Source organism: Triticum urartu, chromosome 5A (genome assembly GCF_056163025.1).
Source record: "Triticum urartu cultivar PI428250 chromosome 5A, HENAU_Tu73, whole genome shotgun sequence".
NCBI lineage: Eukaryota > Viridiplantae > Streptophyta > Magnoliopsida > Poales > Poaceae > Triticum > Triticum urartu.
The window spans coordinates 497028667-497046779 of record NC_141877.1 but is presented as its reverse complement, the minus strand read 5'-3'; the positions used below and the strand labels follow the sequence as shown (position 1 = coordinate 497046779).

The 18113-nt window shown below is 44.5% G+C and overlaps 1 protein-coding gene across 1 annotated transcript; it reads left to right on the top strand.

The window, feature by feature from the left end:
- Nucleotides 1-11684: 11684 nt before the first annotated feature.
- Nucleotides 11685-16393, top strand: LOC125556401 (ornithine decarboxylase-like). Its single transcript, XM_048719144.2, has one exon. It carries the CDS (start codon nucleotides 15018-15020, stop codon nucleotides 16248-16250), a length of 1233 nt encoding a protein of 410 aa, XP_048575101.1. The 5' UTR covers nucleotides 11685-15017; the 3' UTR covers nucleotides 16251-16393.
- The last annotated feature ends 1720 nt before the right edge of the window (nucleotides 16394-18113 follow it).

Genomic DNA, 18113 nt, shown 5'->3' with positions numbered 1-18113 from the left:
ATCTCCAAGTGCATCACTCAATTTTGCTGGTTCACCTGAAATACACAACATGCCATATGGTATAGTGCCATCCTTCCTTATTTTTGGATTTCTAATACCTTTTTGCAAACGGGTCATAACCCTTGAAGTAGTGGCAGGTTGTTGTTGTGGCTGCACAGAAAACGGCACAATCTGACTATCCACAGAAGATCCAGGAGATCCTTCCACATGTGCAGACTGGGTGGACGCAGCAGATCCTGTGGTCATCGGTGTGGCGGACCCTGAGATGAAGCTATCCCGGGCCTCAATATTTCTATCCGCAAAAGATCCTCCTGCTGTTGTCGGGTGAATGCGTGCAGGGACGCCCATTGGCTGCATGCGCTTTGTTGCTGTCAAGCCCGTCGCTATCCTTGGCTGCACGCGCGTGACCCGCGTACTCCCGCCAACGGAGTGGCCCGCTGCTGTTGCTGTCGCCTGGTCAGCCCGTCTGCCGCTGCTATTGGGCGAGTGATCCGAAGCAGATCCGCGCGAGCGATCCAAGGCGATCAGGCGCACAGGTGTAGCAGGTGCCACCAGATCTTCCTCGTTGTCTGCGCCAGCTTCTTCTTCCTCATTCACATGAAATAACGCCCGATTTTCATGATTTTGATCATTTTGAACCAAATTTTCTTCAGGTACCCGCACAGGCATAACAGTAGGAGTAGAGGCAGGAATATTTTCATCAATTTGGTTAGCACATTTGTTATCACACCCTTGATCAAAATCCGGTAGAAGCAATATTTATTTTCGAAGGAGAGCGCCGGAATTTGGATGGAGAGACTCGAAAGGGAAAACAGATTCATCAAAGATGACATCTCTCGAGATATAGACCCTACCAGTAGAGACATCAAGACACTTAACCCCTTTGTGCATGGGACTGTATCCTAAAAAGACACATTTTTTTGAACGAAACGCAAGTTTGCTTGTATTATAGGGTCTAAGATTTGGCCAACAAGCGCAATCAAAAATACGCAGAGATGTGTAATCTAGAGTGACACCAAAAAGATGCGTGATAGGGTTCTCAGATTTGATGACTTTGCTGGGACGAATATTAATAAGATATGTGGCAGTAAGAAAGGCTTCATCCCAAAATTTAAGAGGCATGGACGCATGAGCTAACAAAGTCCTACTTCAACAACATGACGGTGTTTCCGTTCAGCAGAGCCGTTCTGTTGGTGAGCATGCGGACAGGAGACATGATGTGAAATTCCAATTTTTTGAAAAAAGGAATTGAGTTTTTCATACTCACCACCCCAATCCGTTTGCATAGCAAGGATTTTGGAGTTTAATTGGCGTTCAACAAGATTTTGGAAATTTGTAAAGACTTGGAATACATCAGATCTTATCTTTAGCAAATAAATCCAAGTAAATTTACTATAATCATCAATAAAGCTTACATAGTATGAGAATCTACCAACTGATGTAGGGGCTGGTCCCCACACATCTGAAAAAATAAGTTGCAAAGGAGCAGTAGATACACTAGTAGAGATAGGATATGGTAACTGATGACTATTAGCTTGTTGACACGCATCACAAACTGACTCAACACTAGACTCATAAGGAAGTTTATTTCTACTAAGAACATGCTCAACGATGGTTGAAGAGGGATGACCCAAGCGACGATGCCACTTTGCTGAAGATGGTTTGGTAACACTCCATGCTTGTTTATTGGAGCATGATGAAGAAACAGATGATATGAGTGGGTAGAGGTCTCCCTCACACTTTCCTCTAAGAATGACTCCTCGTTGCCAAGTCCTTAACAACAAAAGAATAAGGATAGAATATTATGAGAACTTGGTTATCAAGAGTAAACCGATGAACTGAAACAAGATTTTTTGATGCATGAGGGACATGTAAGACATTATTAAGATGTAGATTTTTCTTGGGGTTTTAACAATTGAGTTACCAATATGAGAAATTTCCATACCCGATCCACTTGCCGTATGAATTTGGTCACCTCCGTGGTACCTTTCTCTCATTGTCAATTTGTCGAGTTCCTCTGTTATGTGCTCGGTAGCTCCGGAATCTGCGTACCAATTTGTGTTGATCCCGTAGGAGTTGGTGATGAGGTTGGCCTTCTTCTTCTCTTCAGGATCATCATCATACCGGTGCCAGCAGGCCCTTGCACCTCCGGGATGAAATTTATAACAAATCTGGCACTCTGGATAGTCCCCTTCATGTTGCTGCTGCTGCTGTTGTGGAGGTTGTTGCTGGCGTTGCTGGTAGCCCTTTTTGGGGAACGTAGTAATTTCAAAAAAATTCCTACGCACACGCAAGATCATGGTGATGCATAGCAACGAGAGAGGAGAGTGTTGTCTACGTGCCCTTGTAGACCGAAAACGAAAGCGTTAGCACAACGCGGTTGATGTAGTCGTACGTCTTCACGGCCCAACCGATCAAGCACCGAAACTACGGCACCTCCGAGTTCTAGCACACGTTCAGCTCGATGACGATCCCCGGACTCCGATCCAGCAGAATGTTGGGGAAGAGTTATGTCAGCACGACGGCGTGATGACGATCTTAATGTTCTACCGTCGCAGGGCTTCGCCTAAGCACCGCTACAATATTATCGAGGATTATGGTGGAGGGGGGCACCGCACACGGCTAAGAGATCAATGATCAATTGTTGTGTCTATGTGGTGCCCCCTGCCCCCGTATATAAAGGAGCAAGGGGGGAGGCGGCCGGCCTAGGAGGAGGGCGCGCCAAGGGGGGAGTCCGGGAGTAGGACTCCTCCTTCCCTTGTTGGAGTAAGAGAGAAGGAAAGAGGGGGAGAGGAACAAGGAAAAGGGGGCTGCACCCCTTGTCCAATTCGGACCAGAGGGGGGGCGCACGTCTCCTTCCTTTTGGCATCTCTCCTCTATTCCCGTATGGCCCAATAAGGCTCATATACTCCCCGGCGAATTCCCGTAACTCTCCTGTACTCCGAAAAATACCCGAATCACTCGGAACCTTTTCGATGTCTGAATATAGTCGTCCAATATATTGATCTTTACGTCTCGACCATTTCGAGACTCCTCGTCATGTCCCCGATCTTATCCGGGACTCCGAACTCCTTCGGTACATCAAAACTCATAAACTCATAAAATAACTGTCATCGAAACCTTAAGCATGCGGACCCTACGGGTTCGAGAACAATGTAGACATGATCGGGACACGTCTCCGGTCAATAACCAATAGCGGAACCTGGATGCTCATATTGGCTCCCACATATTCTACGAAGATCTTTATTGGTCAAACCGCATAACAACATACGTTGTTCCCTTTGTCATCGGTATGTTACTTGCCCGAGATTCGATCGTCGGTATCTCAATACCTAGTTCAATCTCGTTACCGGCAAGTCTCTTTACTCATTACGTAATACATCATATCGCAACTAACTCATTAGATGCAATGCTTGCAAGGCTTTAGGTGATGTGCATTACCGAGAGGGCCCAGAGATACCTCTCCGACAATTGGAGTGAGAAATCCTAATCTCGAAATACGCCAACCCAACAAGTACCTTCGGAGACACCTGTAGAGCACCTTTATAATCACCCAGTTACATTGTGACGTTTGGTAGCACACAAAATGTTCCTCTGGTAAACGGGAGTTGCATAATTTCATAGTCATAGGAACATGTATAAGTCATGAAGAAAGCAATAGCAACAAACTAAACGATCAAGTGCTATGCTAGAATGGGTCAAGTCAATCACATCATTCTCCTAATGATGTGATCCCGTTAATCAAATGACAACTCATGTCTATGGTTAGGAAACTTAACCATCTTTGATTCAACGAGCTAGTCAAGTAGAGGCATATTAGTGACATACTGTTTGTCTATGTATTCACACATGTATTATGTTTCCAGTTAATACAATTCTAGCATGAATAATAAACATTTATCATGATATAAGGAAATAAATAATAACTTTATTATTGCCTCTAGGGCATATTTCCTTCAGTCTCCCACTTGCACCAGAGTCAATAATTTAGTTCACATCGCCATGTGATTTAACATCAATAGTTCACATCACCATGTGATTAACACCCATAGTTCATGTCAACATGTGACCAACACCCAAAGGGTTTACTAGAGTCAATAATCTAGTTCACATCTCTATGTGATTAACACCCAAAGAGTACTGAGGTGTGATCATGTTTTGCTTGTGAGAGAATTTTAGTCAACGGGTCTGCCACATTCAGATCCGTAAGTATTTTGCAAATTTCTATGTCAACAATGCTCTGCACAGAGCTACTCTAACTAATTGCTCCTACTTTCAATATGTATCCAGATTGAGATTTAGAGTCATCTGGATCAATGTCAAAATTTGCATCGACGTAACCCTTTACGACGAACCTTTTGTCACTTCCATAATTGAGAAACATGTCCTTATTCCACTAAGAATAATTTTGACCAATGTCCAGTTATCTACTCCTAGATCACTATTGTACTCCTTTGCCAAACTCAGGACAGAGTATACAATAGGTCTGGTACACAGCATGACATACTTTATAGAACCTATGGCTGAGGCATAGGGAATGACTTTCATTCTCTCTCTATCTTCTGCCGTGGTCGGGTTTTGAGTCTTACTCAACTTCACACCTTGTAACACAGGAAAGAACTCCTTCTTTGACTGTTCCATTTTGAACTACTTCAAAATCTTGTCAAGGTATGTACTCATTGAAAAACTTATCAAGCGTCTTGATCTATCTCTATAGATCTTGATGCTCAATATGTAAGCAGCTTCACTGAGGTCTTTATTTGAAAAAACTCCTTTCAAACATTCCTTTATGCTTTGCAGAATAATTCTACATCATCTCCGATCATCAATATGTCATACATATACTTATCAGAAATGTTGTAGTGCTCCCACTCACTTTCTTGTAAATACAGGTTTCACCGCAAGTCTGTATAAAACTATATGCTTTGATCAACTTATCAAAGCGTATATTCCAACTCCGAGATGCTTGCACCAGTCCATAGATGGATCGCTGGAGCTTGCATATTTTGTTAGTACCTTTAGGATTGACAAAACCTTCTGGTTGCATCATATACAACTCTTCTTTAATAAATCCATTAAGGAATGCAGTTTTGTTTATCCATTTTCCAGATTTCATAAAATGCGGCAATTGCTAACATGATTCGGACAGACTTAAGCATAGATACGAGTGAGAAACTCTCATCGTAGTCAACACCTTGAACTTGACGAAAACCTTTTTGCGACAATTCTAGCTTTGTAGATAGTAACACTACTATCAGCGTCCGTCTTTCTCTTGAAGATCCATTTAATCTCAATGGCTCACCGATCAATGGGCAAGTCAATCAAAGTCCATACTTTGTTCTCATACATGGATCTCATCTCAGATTTCATGGCCTCAAGCCATTTCACGGAATCTGGGCTCATCATCGCTTCCTCATAGTTCGTAGGCTCGTCATGGTCAAGTAACATGACTTCCAGAACAGGATTACCGTACCACTCTGGTGCAGATCTCACTCTGGTTTACCTATGAGGTTCGGTAGCAACTTGATCTGAAGTTACATGATCATCATCATTAGCTTCCTCACTAATTGGTGTAGTAGTCACAGGAACTTATTTCTGTGATGAACTACTTTCCAATAAGGGAGCAGTTACAGTTACCTCATCAAGTTCTACTTTCCTCCAACTCACTTCTTTCGAGAGAAACTCCTTCTCTAGAAAGGATCCATTCTCAGCAACGAATATCTTGCCTTCGGATCTGTGATAGAAGGTGTACCCAACATTTTCTTTTGGGTATCCTATGAAGACGCACTTCTCCGATTTGGGTTTGAGCTTATCAGGTTGAAACTTTTTCACATAAGCATTGCAACCTCAAACTTTAAGAAACGACAGCTTAGTTTTCTTGCCAAACCATAGTTCATACGGTGGCGTCTCAACAAATTTAGATGATTCCCTATTTAACGTGAATGTAGCTGTCTCTAATGCATAACCCCAAAACAATAGCGGTAAATCAGTAAGAGACGTCATAGATCGCACCATATCTAATAAAGCACGGTTACGACGTTCGGACACACCATTACATTGTGGTGTTCTAGGTGGCGTGAGTAGTGAAACTATTTCACATTGTTTTAACTGAAGGCTAAACTCGTAACTCAAATATTTTACTTCTGCGATCATATCGTAGAAACTTTTATTTTGTTATGATGATTCTCCACTTCACTCTGAAATTCTTTGAACTTGTCAAATATTTCAGACTTGTGTTTCATCAAGTAGATATACTCATATCTGCTCAAATCATCTATGAAGATCAGAAAATAATGATACCTACCGCGAGCTTCAATATTCATCGGATCACATACATCAGTATGCATGATTTCCAATAAATCTATTGCTTGCTGCATTGTTCCGGAGAACGGAGTCTTAGTCATCTTGCCCATGAGGCATGGTTCGCAAGCATCAACTGATTCCAAAAGCCCATCAGCATGGTTTTTCTTCATGCGCTTTACACCAATATGACATAAACGGCAGTGCCACAAATAAGTTGCACTATCATTATTAACTTTGCATTTTTTGGTTTCAATATTATGAATATGTGTATCACTACGATCGAGATCCAACGAACCATTTTCATTGGGTGTGTAACCATATATGTAAACAGAACAACAATTTATTCTCTTACTTAAATGAATAACCGTATTGCAATAAACATGATCAAATCATATTCATGCTCAATGCAAACACTAAATAACACTTATTTAGGTTCAACACTAATCCCAAAAGTATAGGGAGTGTGCGATGGTGATCATATCAATCTTGGAACCACTTCCAACACACATCGTCACTTCACCCTTAACTAGTCTCTGTTCATTCTGCAACTCCCGTTTCGAGCTACTATTCTTAGCAACTGAACCAGTATCAAATACCGAGGGGTTGCTACGAACACTAGTAAAATACACATCAATAATCTGTATATCAAATATACCTTTGTTCACTTTGCCATCCTTCTTATCCACCAAAATTTGGGGCAGTTCCGCTTCCAGTGACCAATCCTTTGTAGTAGAAGCACTTAGTCTCAGGCTTAGGACCAGACTTGGGCTTCTTTACTTGAGCAGCAACTTGCTTGTCGTTCTTCTTGAAGTTCCCCTTCTTCCCTTTGCCCTTTTATTGAAACTAGTGGTCTTGTCTACCATCAACACTTGATGCTCTTTCTTGACTTCTACATTCATCGATTTCATCATAATGAAAAGCTCGGGAATCGTTTTCGTCATCCCTTGCATACTATAGTTCATCACGAAGTTCTACTAACTTTGTGATTATGACTAGAGAATTCTGTCAATCACTATCTTATCTGGAAGATTAACTCCAACTTGATTCAAGTGATTGTAGTACCCAGACAATCTGAGCACATGCTCACTGCTTGAGCTATTCTCCTCCATCTTTTAGCTATAGAATTTGTTGGAGACTTCATATCTCTCAACTCGGGTATTTGCTTGAAATATTAACTTCAACTCCTGGAACATGTCATATGGTCCATGATGTTCAAAACGTCTTTGAAATCCCGATTCTAAGCTGTTAAGCATGGTGCACTAAACTATCAAGTAGTCATCATACCGAGCTTTTGTCAAACATTCATAACGTCTGCATCTGCTCCTACAATAGGTCTGTCACCTAGCGGTGCATCAAGGACATAATACTTCTGTGCATCAATAAGGTTAATCCTCAGATCACGGATCCAACCCGCATCATTGCTACTAAGATTTTTCAACATAGTTTTCTCTAGGAATATATAAAAATTAAACGGGGAGCAACATCGCGAGCTATTGATCTACAACATAGATATGCTAATACTACCAGGACTAAATTCATGATAAATTAAAGTTCAACTAATCATATTACTTAAGAACTCCCACTTAGACAGATATCCCTCTAATCTTCTAAGTGATCACGTGATCCATATCAACTAAACCATGTCCGATCATCACGTGAGATGGATTAGTTTCAATGGTGAACATCACTATGTTGATCATATCTACTATATGATTCACGCTCAACCTTTCGGTCTCCATGTTCCGAGGCCATATCTGTTATAAGCTAGGCTCGTCAAGTTTAACCTGAATATTCCGCGTGTGCAACTATTTTGCACCTGTTGTATTTGAACGTAGAGCCTATTACACCCGATCATCACGTGGTGTCTCAGCACGAAGAACTTTCGCAACGGTGCATACTCAGGGAGAACACTTATACTTTGATAATTTAGTGAGGGATCATCTTATAATGCTACCGCCGAACTAAGCAAAATAAGATATATAAAAGATAAACATCACATGCAATCAAAATATATGACATGATATGGCCATCATCATCTTGTGCCTTTGATCTCCATCTCCAAAGCATCGTCATGATCTCCATCATCACCGGCATGACACTATGATCTCCATCATCTTGATCTATATCAATGTGTAGTCACATGGTTGTCTCGCCAACAATTGCTCTTGCAACTATTGCTATCGCATAGCGATAAAGTAAAGCAATTATTTGGCGCTTGCATCTTATGCAATAGAGACATAACCATAAGGCTTTTGCCTGTTGCCGATAACTTCAACAAAACATGATCATCTCATACAACAACTTATATCTCATCACGTCTTGACCATATCACATCACAACATGCCCTGCAAAAACAAGTTAGACGTCCTCTACTTTGTTGTTGCGAGTTTTACGTGGCTGCTACGGGCTGAGCAAGAACCGTTCTTACCTACGCATCAAAACCACAACGATAGTTTGTCAAGTTGGTGCTGTTTTAACCTTCGCAAGGACCGGGCGTAGCCACACTCGGTTCAACTAAAGTTGGAGAAACTGACACCCGCTTGTCACCTGTGTGCATAGCACGACGGTAAAACCAGTCTCGCATAAGCGTATGCGTAATGTCGGTCCGGACCGCTTCATCCAACAATACCGCCGAACCAAAATATGACATGCTGGTAAGCAGTATGACTTATATCGCCCACAACTCAATTGTGTTCTACTCGTGCATATTACATCAACGCGTAAAACCTAGGCTCTGATACCACTGTTGGGAAACGTAGTAATTTCAAAAAAAATTCCTACGCACAAGCAAGATCATGGTGATGCATAGCAACAAAAGAGGAGAGTGTTGTCTACGTACCCTCGTAGATCGAAAGCGAAAACGTTAGCACAACGCGGTTGATGTAGTCATACGTCTTCACGGCCCGACCGATCAAGCACCGAAACTACGGCACCTCCGAGTTCTAGCACACGTTCCGCTCGATGACGATCCCCGGACTCCGATCCAGCAAAATGTCGGGGAAGAGTTCCGTCAGCACGACAGCGTGGTGACGATCTTGATGTTCTACCGTCGCAGGGCTTTGCCTAAGCACTGCTACAATATTATCGAGGATTATGGTGGAGGGGGGCACCGCACACGGCTAATAGATCAATGATCAATTGTTGTGTCTATGGGGTGCCCCCTGCCCCCATATATAAAGGAGTAAGGGGGGAGGCGGTCGGCCTAGGAGGAGGGCGCGCCAAGGGGGGAGTCCTACTCCCACCGGGAGTAGGACTCCTCCTTTCCTTGTTGGAGTAGGAGAGAAGGAAAGAGGGGGAGAGGAACAAGGAAAAGGGGGCTGCACCCCTTGTCCAATTCGGACCAGAGGGGGGGGCGCACGTCTCTTTCCTTTTGGCCTCTCTCCTCTATTTTCGTATGGCCCAATAAGGCCCATATACTCCCCGACGAATTCCCGTAACTCTCCTGTACTTCGAAAAATACCCGAATCACTCGGAACCTTTCCGATGTCCGAATATAGTCGTCCAATATATCAATCTTTACGTCTAAACCATTTTGAGACTCCTCGTCATGTCCCCGATCTCATCCGGGACTCCGAACTCCTTCGGTACATCAAAACTCATAAACTCATAATATAACTGTCATCGAAACCTTATGCTTGCGGACCCTACGGGTTCGAGAACAATGTAGACATGACCGAGACACGTCTCCGGTCAATAACCAATAGCGGAACCTGGATGCTCATATTGGCTCCCACATATTCTACGAAGATCTTTATCGGTCAAACCGCATAACAACATACGTTGTTCCCTTTGTCATCGGTATGTTACTTGCCCGGGATTCGATCGTCAGTATCTCAATACCTAGTTCAATCTCGTTACCGGCAAGTCTCTTTACTCGTTCCGCAATACATCATCTCGCAACTAACTCATTAGTTGCAATGCTTGCAAGGCTTTAGGTGATGTGCATTACTGAGAGGGTCCAGAGATACCTCTCCGACAATCGGATTGACAAATCCTAATCTCGAAATACGCCAACCCAACAAGTACCTTCAGAGACACATGTAGAGCACCTTTATAATCACCCAGTTAAGTTGTGACGTTTGGTAGCACACAAAGTGTTCCTCTGGTAAACGGGAGTTGCATAATCTCATAGTCATAGGAACATGTATAAGTCATGAAGAAAGCAATAGCAACAAACTAAACGATCAAGTGCTATGCTAACAGAATGGGTCAAATCAATCACATCATTCTCCTAATGATGTGATTCCGTTAATCAAATGACAACTCATGTCTATAGCTAGGAAACTTAACCATCTTTGATTCAACGAGCTAGTCAAGTAGAGGCATACTAGTGACATACTGTTTGTCTATGTATTCACACTTGTATTATGTTTCCAGTTAATACAATTCTAGCATGAATAATAAACATTTATCATGATATAAGGAAATAAATAATAACTTTATTATTGCCTCTAGGGCATATTTCCTTCAGCCCTGGCGTTGCTGGTAGCCGCCGCCTCCACCACCGTGAGAAGGAGAAGAAGAGGTGCGATCGCAACGGCCGCGCCCTCTGTTCCCTCGTCCGCGGCCTCCTCTGTTGCGGTACTGGCCACGCCCTCTGTATATGGCGTTTGCAGACGAACGGAAACTTGATGGTCCATCGCCCAACATCTCCATCCTCTGATCGAAGGCTGAAATCTGTGAGAAAAGATCATCAACGGTGATTGAGTTTTTGATTGTGCCGACCGCTGCAACGATAGGATCGTAGTCCCGGTCAAGGCCAGCGAGGATGTAGTCGACCATCTCGCCGTCGGTTACTGGACGACCGGCGACTGCGAGCTCATCTCCGAGACTCTTCATCTTGGCGATGAAGGAGTTGCTTGACATATTTCCCTTCTTAGTGTTGGAGATGGCAATTCTCAGATTTGTTATTCTGGATTGGGACTGCGCAGCAAATAATGTGGTGAGAGCAATCCATAGATCATGTGTACTCTCCTTACCAATGACCTGCGCCAGGATTTCAGGGGTTAGCGAGTTCAACAGGTAGCTCAGAACCTGTTGATCTTTTGCCAGCCACGGTCCATATAAAGGATTTGGCTCAATGTCTGTGGTTTTGTCTGCCTTCGCGACCTCCACCGTTCTTGGCGGTGCGGCATCTGAGCCGTCGAGGAGGCCGGTTACTTGTGCGCCTCGCAACGCTGGCATTACCTGCGCTTTCCAGAGAAGGAAATTTCCCCTCGTGAGCTTTTCTGTTGGTGGCGCTCCGAGGTTGAGGGCGACGCTGCTGGAACCTGCCATGGCGATTGGATTTCTGACGATAACTTGGTTTCTGTTTCGCTAGATGAGGGGATCGCTAGATGTGGGAAGAGACTAAGCTCTGTATACCATATTAGATTGGCGAAAGCGTTCCTACTCCCTCGTAAGGGAGCCGCGGCTGTTTATTTATTGGGGCAAAACCTTGCCGTGGAGTACAGGAAAAGGATTAGGAATCCTGCTATTACAAGGAGATAGAAAAGGATACAACAGGGAGAAGGAGAGAGATAGTTCAGATTACATGTATACTACTCAAACTCTTCTAACAAGGGGCTGCGGTCCGTGGATCATGTGCGCATCGATGAAGGCAGGGTCGGAGATGACCTCGCACCACTCCTTGCAGACGTGGCGAAAGTGCCGGAGGTCGCTCGCCGGGAAGCGAAGCAGGACGCTGGCCAGGACGTCTCGCGGGATAGCATCGTTGGAATCGCCGGCCATCGCCTGGTTTTGGACGAGAGTGCTTGGTTGATTCAGGATTGATTTACGTGAGAATACATATAGCCGGTGACCTTATGATTGTAGGAATTTGGTAAGCGATTTGTATCTCCTTGGGGAGGCCGCGTGGTTTCTAGTTTCTAGATAGATAGGTGCCGAACAAGGCAGAGATGACAGGTTGCACGTTCCAACAAGATCGATCGACTTGCGTGTCAACAAGATCTAATTTAAACTAGAGGCATAACTCCTAATTCTATCTCTAAAGTGCTTTTTTCCGGGAACTTAGAGCTTTATATCTTCTAATAACACTGTGCTTCCTAGTTTCGAAGATCCCACGTTAGATTCAGATCTCCAATTAAAATCGGGGTCACCTGATTTTAATCGGGTCAACAATTTCTCAAAACTTCCGCATTCAATTATTTTATACTATTGACTCACATCATGTTTTTTATTTTTTTAAGACCTCACAATTAATTAAGGCCTCACAATTAATTGAGGTGTCTAATTTAGAATTGAGTCACACAATTTTGATCAGGTCAGCAATTTCTCAAGGAGATCTCTCATTCAATTCTTTAAATTTCCTAGGTTCCCTAATTGTTGACTGGGTCAACGCTTTCTCAAGGAGCTCTCTTATTCAATTCTTTCATACAATTAAGGTATTCAATTTTATATTTAATATGCGATTTTGACCGGGCCAACAATTTTTTAAATCAATCAACAACAACTGGCTTATAAAAACACATCAATTTCACGCACCCTCTCACCACCTAAAAAAGTGCCACCATGTGATACTACAACACCAGTATAGTATATGCAACCATCGACTCAAAAAATTCCCCACATAAATATACGGTGGTTAGCTGATAACACAGAAGCAGACCACCAAAGGCTCATCAAATCATTGTATTATAAATAATAAATAAAACACCCTCCATCATCTCCTCCAGCCAAACTAAATATTCCATCAGTACCTAAATATAAGGTGTATTATTTTGTTGGAAGGTCAATTTTTTTAATTTTGACCAAGTTCAGAGCAAAAAATATCGACATCCACAATATTAAAAAAAGTATGAAGAATCATTTCATGATGAATCTAATTGTACTGATTTGATATTATGGATTTTGATATATTTCTCTACAAATTTGATCAAACCTAAAAGTTTTGACTTTTCAAAAAAGTAACACGCCTTATATTTTCAAACAAAGTGAGTAATTTTTTAAGAAACCAACGACACCAACGGCGCAGCAAAACACACACAGCCCTTCTAGTATATATAATAATCAAAGGGTATGGCTACGTCTTAGTTGACTGAGACTTAACTAAGTCTCAGTCAAGTGACATAGTATATAAAAAGAAAAAATAGAAATATTATTTTTGTACGAATCTCCATGTAAGATCAAAGGAATAGAGCATCGACTGAGACTTAGCAAAATTGATATTCAAATAAGAGTGTTCGCTGAACTATCAGCCAAGAGACTGTTGTCTGCTGATCAGAAAACTTGGAGCTTCAGTAAGCCAGCTCTAGGTGACACACAGTTCTAGCACGCTTAGCACACATTTGCTGGGCACTCCATGCTTACCTTTTCCAGCACCAAGTGTGCATGGCATATGCCATTCCGTGGAAATTGTGACACTTGGGTGATACCGTTTTAGATTTTGTAATGAAAGGAAGAGTTATGAGTACATAAGGGAGTAGCTAGTAGATTTATCAAAGCTTTTACCCGCAAAAAAAACAAAGCTTTTGAACTCGGCAATTTTTGTTACTTGAGAAGAGTTCCTAAACCCAAAATTCAAAATGACAAGTTCCTCCATGCCCAAAAAGAAACCCTCCCTCGCAAAAAAAAAAAAAAGAAACCCAACACCTATGATACCAACAAGTGGGCCTGACCCATGCAAAGCAACGGGTGCAAGGCCCAACACGAAGCAACCAGTGGACTGAGCCAGCCAGAGTTCAGTTGGAGGCCCAAAACCACCATGCATGGCATTGGCATATAGTACAACTATAGCTTTTAAACGTAGGTGGCGTGCTAAGTGCACTAAAAGACTTAGCAACTTATCTCCCCAATTTATATGTGCTTAGCTTTGAGCAACTATACTCATTCATGCAATTGTTGGTAGGCATTTTGTATAGATCGGCGCACTTGACATTGTTTTTTCTCGGAGTCACCAAGGTGGTCTCTCTTCTTCTTAATTGTTTTGCCACATCAATTATTTTTTGATAAAGTGGCATTTTAAGCACTTTTTTTTTCAAAAGGGAGAAGTACACCAAGGTCTCTGCATCACATGATCCACACAACCATTTATTAATGCGAACCGAGTATCCAAGTTCCAAATAAAGATCCGGAAAACTACAAGTAAAAAAACACCTACACACCAAGGAGCACTGGGAATGGCCTCAGAAATCATTTTAAACGTGCCAATGGTATTAAAGAATTATTTCTTGTTCAAAAACGAAAGGAACAGCAGTGGAAAAGACGAGATGCTAGCTCATGTGTTTTTATAGTGGTTGGAATGGGGTGCATGTACCTACTCCCGCTTCCGTTTGAAGTAGGAAAAGGACCCGACTGTAGCAAGAACAATGACCGGGCTGACCGAAGCCGAACGCCCGCGCTCTCTCTGTTCTCTACCTCCCGTAGGTACGTGCGTGCTGGAACTGCCCCAGCCGCAGCGTCGCATGGCTTGTCTATATGGTCCATTTGACCGCGGCGCCGTCAGCTAACCCCGGCCGCGCACGCTATATATAAGCCACACCCACCCAGTTCATCTCAGCCAGGCAACAGAATTAAGCATTCGACCAAGCCATCCATCGACCTCCTCGATCTGCATTGGCATCGGTACTCAACTTGCATTGCTCGATCGCGTCGACGTCTAGCTCGAGCAACCTTAGGTTAGCAAGCTTGCTAGGTTGACAAATCTTCTAGGGCTATAGTACACACACTTTGCACTACGTACTCACGTGTGGTGTGATCACATCGTCGTCGTCGACATGGTCGGAAGCAGCCCCATGCAGGCGGTGCTGGTGGCGCCGGGGGTGAAGGACAAGCAGGTGCTCCCCTACAACTGGGACGCGCTCAAGGAGAAGCACGCCGTCGCCGGCCTCATGCGCTCCATCGCCGGCGGCTCCGGCGTGCGCGGCGCCTTCTACGTCCTCGACCTCGCCAGGGTCATCAACCTGTACATGCGCTGGCACCGCGCGCTCCCCGACGTGCGGCCGTACTACGCCGTCGAGTGCAACCCGGAGCCGGCGCTGCTCGGCGCGCTGGCGGCCCTCGGCGCCGGGTTCGACTGCGCCAGCCGCCGGGAGATCGAGGCCGTGCTCGCGCTCGGGGTCGAGCCGGGGAGCATCGTGTACGCCAACCCGTGCAAGCCCGAGGCGCACATCGAGTACGCGGCGCGGGTGGGCGTCAACCTCACCACGTACGACTCCGAGGAGGAGGTGGCCAAGGTGAAGCGCTGCCACCCGAACTGCGAGCTCGTCCTCCGCATCAAGGGCCCCGACAACGGCGACGCCAAGGTCGACCTCGGCACCAAGTACGGCGCGCGCACCGACGAGGTGGTGCCGCTGCTCCGCGCCGCGCAGCGCGCGGGCCTCGGCGTGGCCGGCGTGTCCTTCCACATCGGCAGCGGCGGGACACGCACGGACGTGTACCGCGGGGCCATCGAGGCCGCGCGAGCGGCGTTCGACGCGGCGGCCGCCCTCGGCATGCCGCCCATGCGCGTGCTCGACGTCGGCGGCGGCTTCATGGCAGGAGGCACCGCGTTCGAAGAGGCGGCGGCGGTCATCCGCGACGCGTTGGCAGAGCACTTCGGCGACCTCCCGTGCGTGGAGGTCATCGGCGAGCCGGGACGGTACTTCGCCGAGAAGGCCTTCACGCTGGCGGCGCGCGTCATCGGGAAGCGCACGCGCGGCGAGGTGCGGGAGTACTGGATCGACGACGGACTCTACGGCTCCCTCAACTGCGTCCTCATGGACGACTACGTGCCGCGCCCGAGGCCGCTCGCCACCCCACGCGCCGGCGAGGAGGCGTACACGTCGACGGTGTTCGGGCCGACCTGCGACTCGCTCGACACGGTGGTCACCGGCTACCGGCTGCCGGAGATGAGCGTGGGGGACTGGCTCGTGTTCGACGACATGGGCGCCTACTCCATCGGCTCCGGCTCCCATTTCAACGGCTTCTCCATGTCCGACCTTACCACATTCTTGGCCTACTCTAGCTAGGTCAGAAACAACTAAAATATGGACAAGGCGCCACACATGTTTTTTTTCTTTTCCTTTTTTGGCGAATGAACGTGCCACACATGTTAATAAGTTTCATGTATTTTTGTAATTTATTCGTATAAAAAGAGTTCGCTTGTAATTAAGCTCGTGTCCCCTCCAAGCTTTAAGGGCTCACATTCGTTTGACAGCCGACGGATTACGGATAATATATAACTTCCCATAAAGGAGGAAATGGCATGATCTAAATAGAACTAACCAAGACCTAAAAACACTGACCGAGCTCAGCGTCACACACAAGTAGAGTATATTTATCTTTCCCTCCCATTCATCCGCAAGCCCATTAAAAGTTAAATTAAAGATAAAAAATAAACCGTCAACTTGTACATTATTAACCACCGACCAGGCTCATTTTCAATAATACAAAAATCCATCCTCTCACAATATGGCAAGTTGGCAACTGCACATAATATGTAACTTTGAATAATTAAGTTGGAAATGGCATGATTCGGATAAAACTAGCATCTAAGAGCTGGAGCAAGCTCATAGGCCAATAGGTCGTACATAAAACTAGCTAAGAACATCACAAAAGTGGAAAGAGCACATAATATATATAACTTCCCAAGTTAGCAAATGTTTAGTCGGCATGAAGCACGCTTGCGTTAAAGGTGTGGTTGTTAGGTTAGCTGATATGTTGGGTTGGGTCGAGTCTACCAGGGCCGACGAGTTTGGATTTAGGGAATAATTGTTGGTGTATAGTAGTCTAAACGATTACCTTCTCTATTAGTTTCAGTAGTATGGTTAGCAGGGCCATCCAGACCATGGCAGCGCAAACACCTTCTTTTCTTGCCTTCTTAATGTGGCTTTTCCTTCCCTTGGTCTACTTGATGTTGTAGGGGAGGTGGGGTAACTATTGATATCATATGTACCCTGCGCCACACTCTAAGTTTCACTTGCATGCCACCTTGCGGTAGATCACAACCGATCTGCCACGTGGGGTAAATGTGGCGACCAAACTCCCCATTGTTTTCTTGAAGAAAGGGATTGCTCCTCGGTTTCGTCATTGAAATCATCAACATAAACATCAGGCATCAACTAAGCATCAAAATAAAGTAAAGCTCGAAATAGCAAGGTGGAGGGAAACACCTACATACAAAACAACTTCCCATATGATGAAACTACATAGTTTTCAAACATACTAAAGAAGCATTTTGTTTCACAGGCGGCTGAAGTAATTGTACCGCCAGAGTTTTTCCACCGATGTGCTCCATCAGGTGTTTGTGACGCGTCGCTCCAGACATGCCTATCCTCTTGCACGATCAAACACCTCGATTGCCACATCTGTGTGTTTTGTCAATCCTTGCCGGAGAGCCACCACTACTGTTTCCTTTTGTAAATCAACAAAATCAAATGAATAGTAGAGTATAGGTCACGTGAGATTTCTCTCTAGATGCACACTTTGTTGCGTTTTCGACAAAGGGTGGATTTTATTTAATCAAAATGAAGTATCAAGCGGATACAAACACAATGAGCACACACTCGGCCTCTGCATAAGTAGGGTGCACACAACCAACACTTACGCACACACATAAAAAATACACCGACAAGAGCAAAGTCATACAAGACCAAAGCTATGCATGAGCGAGAAAAAAAACCCCAAAAGCGATCAAAACAACGATCAACAAACTACTACACGATGAATGCTTTGTTGTGTATCTTCGAGATAACCCATATCACTGTGGCTAACCCAATAGCCATTGTTTCCTCTGTCCTGGATGGAGGCGTGCAAGCAATGTAACATATTGATTTAAGTTAGATGGAAGCATATGAATTTGAAAACCTCACTGGATAACACTTCAAATGAAC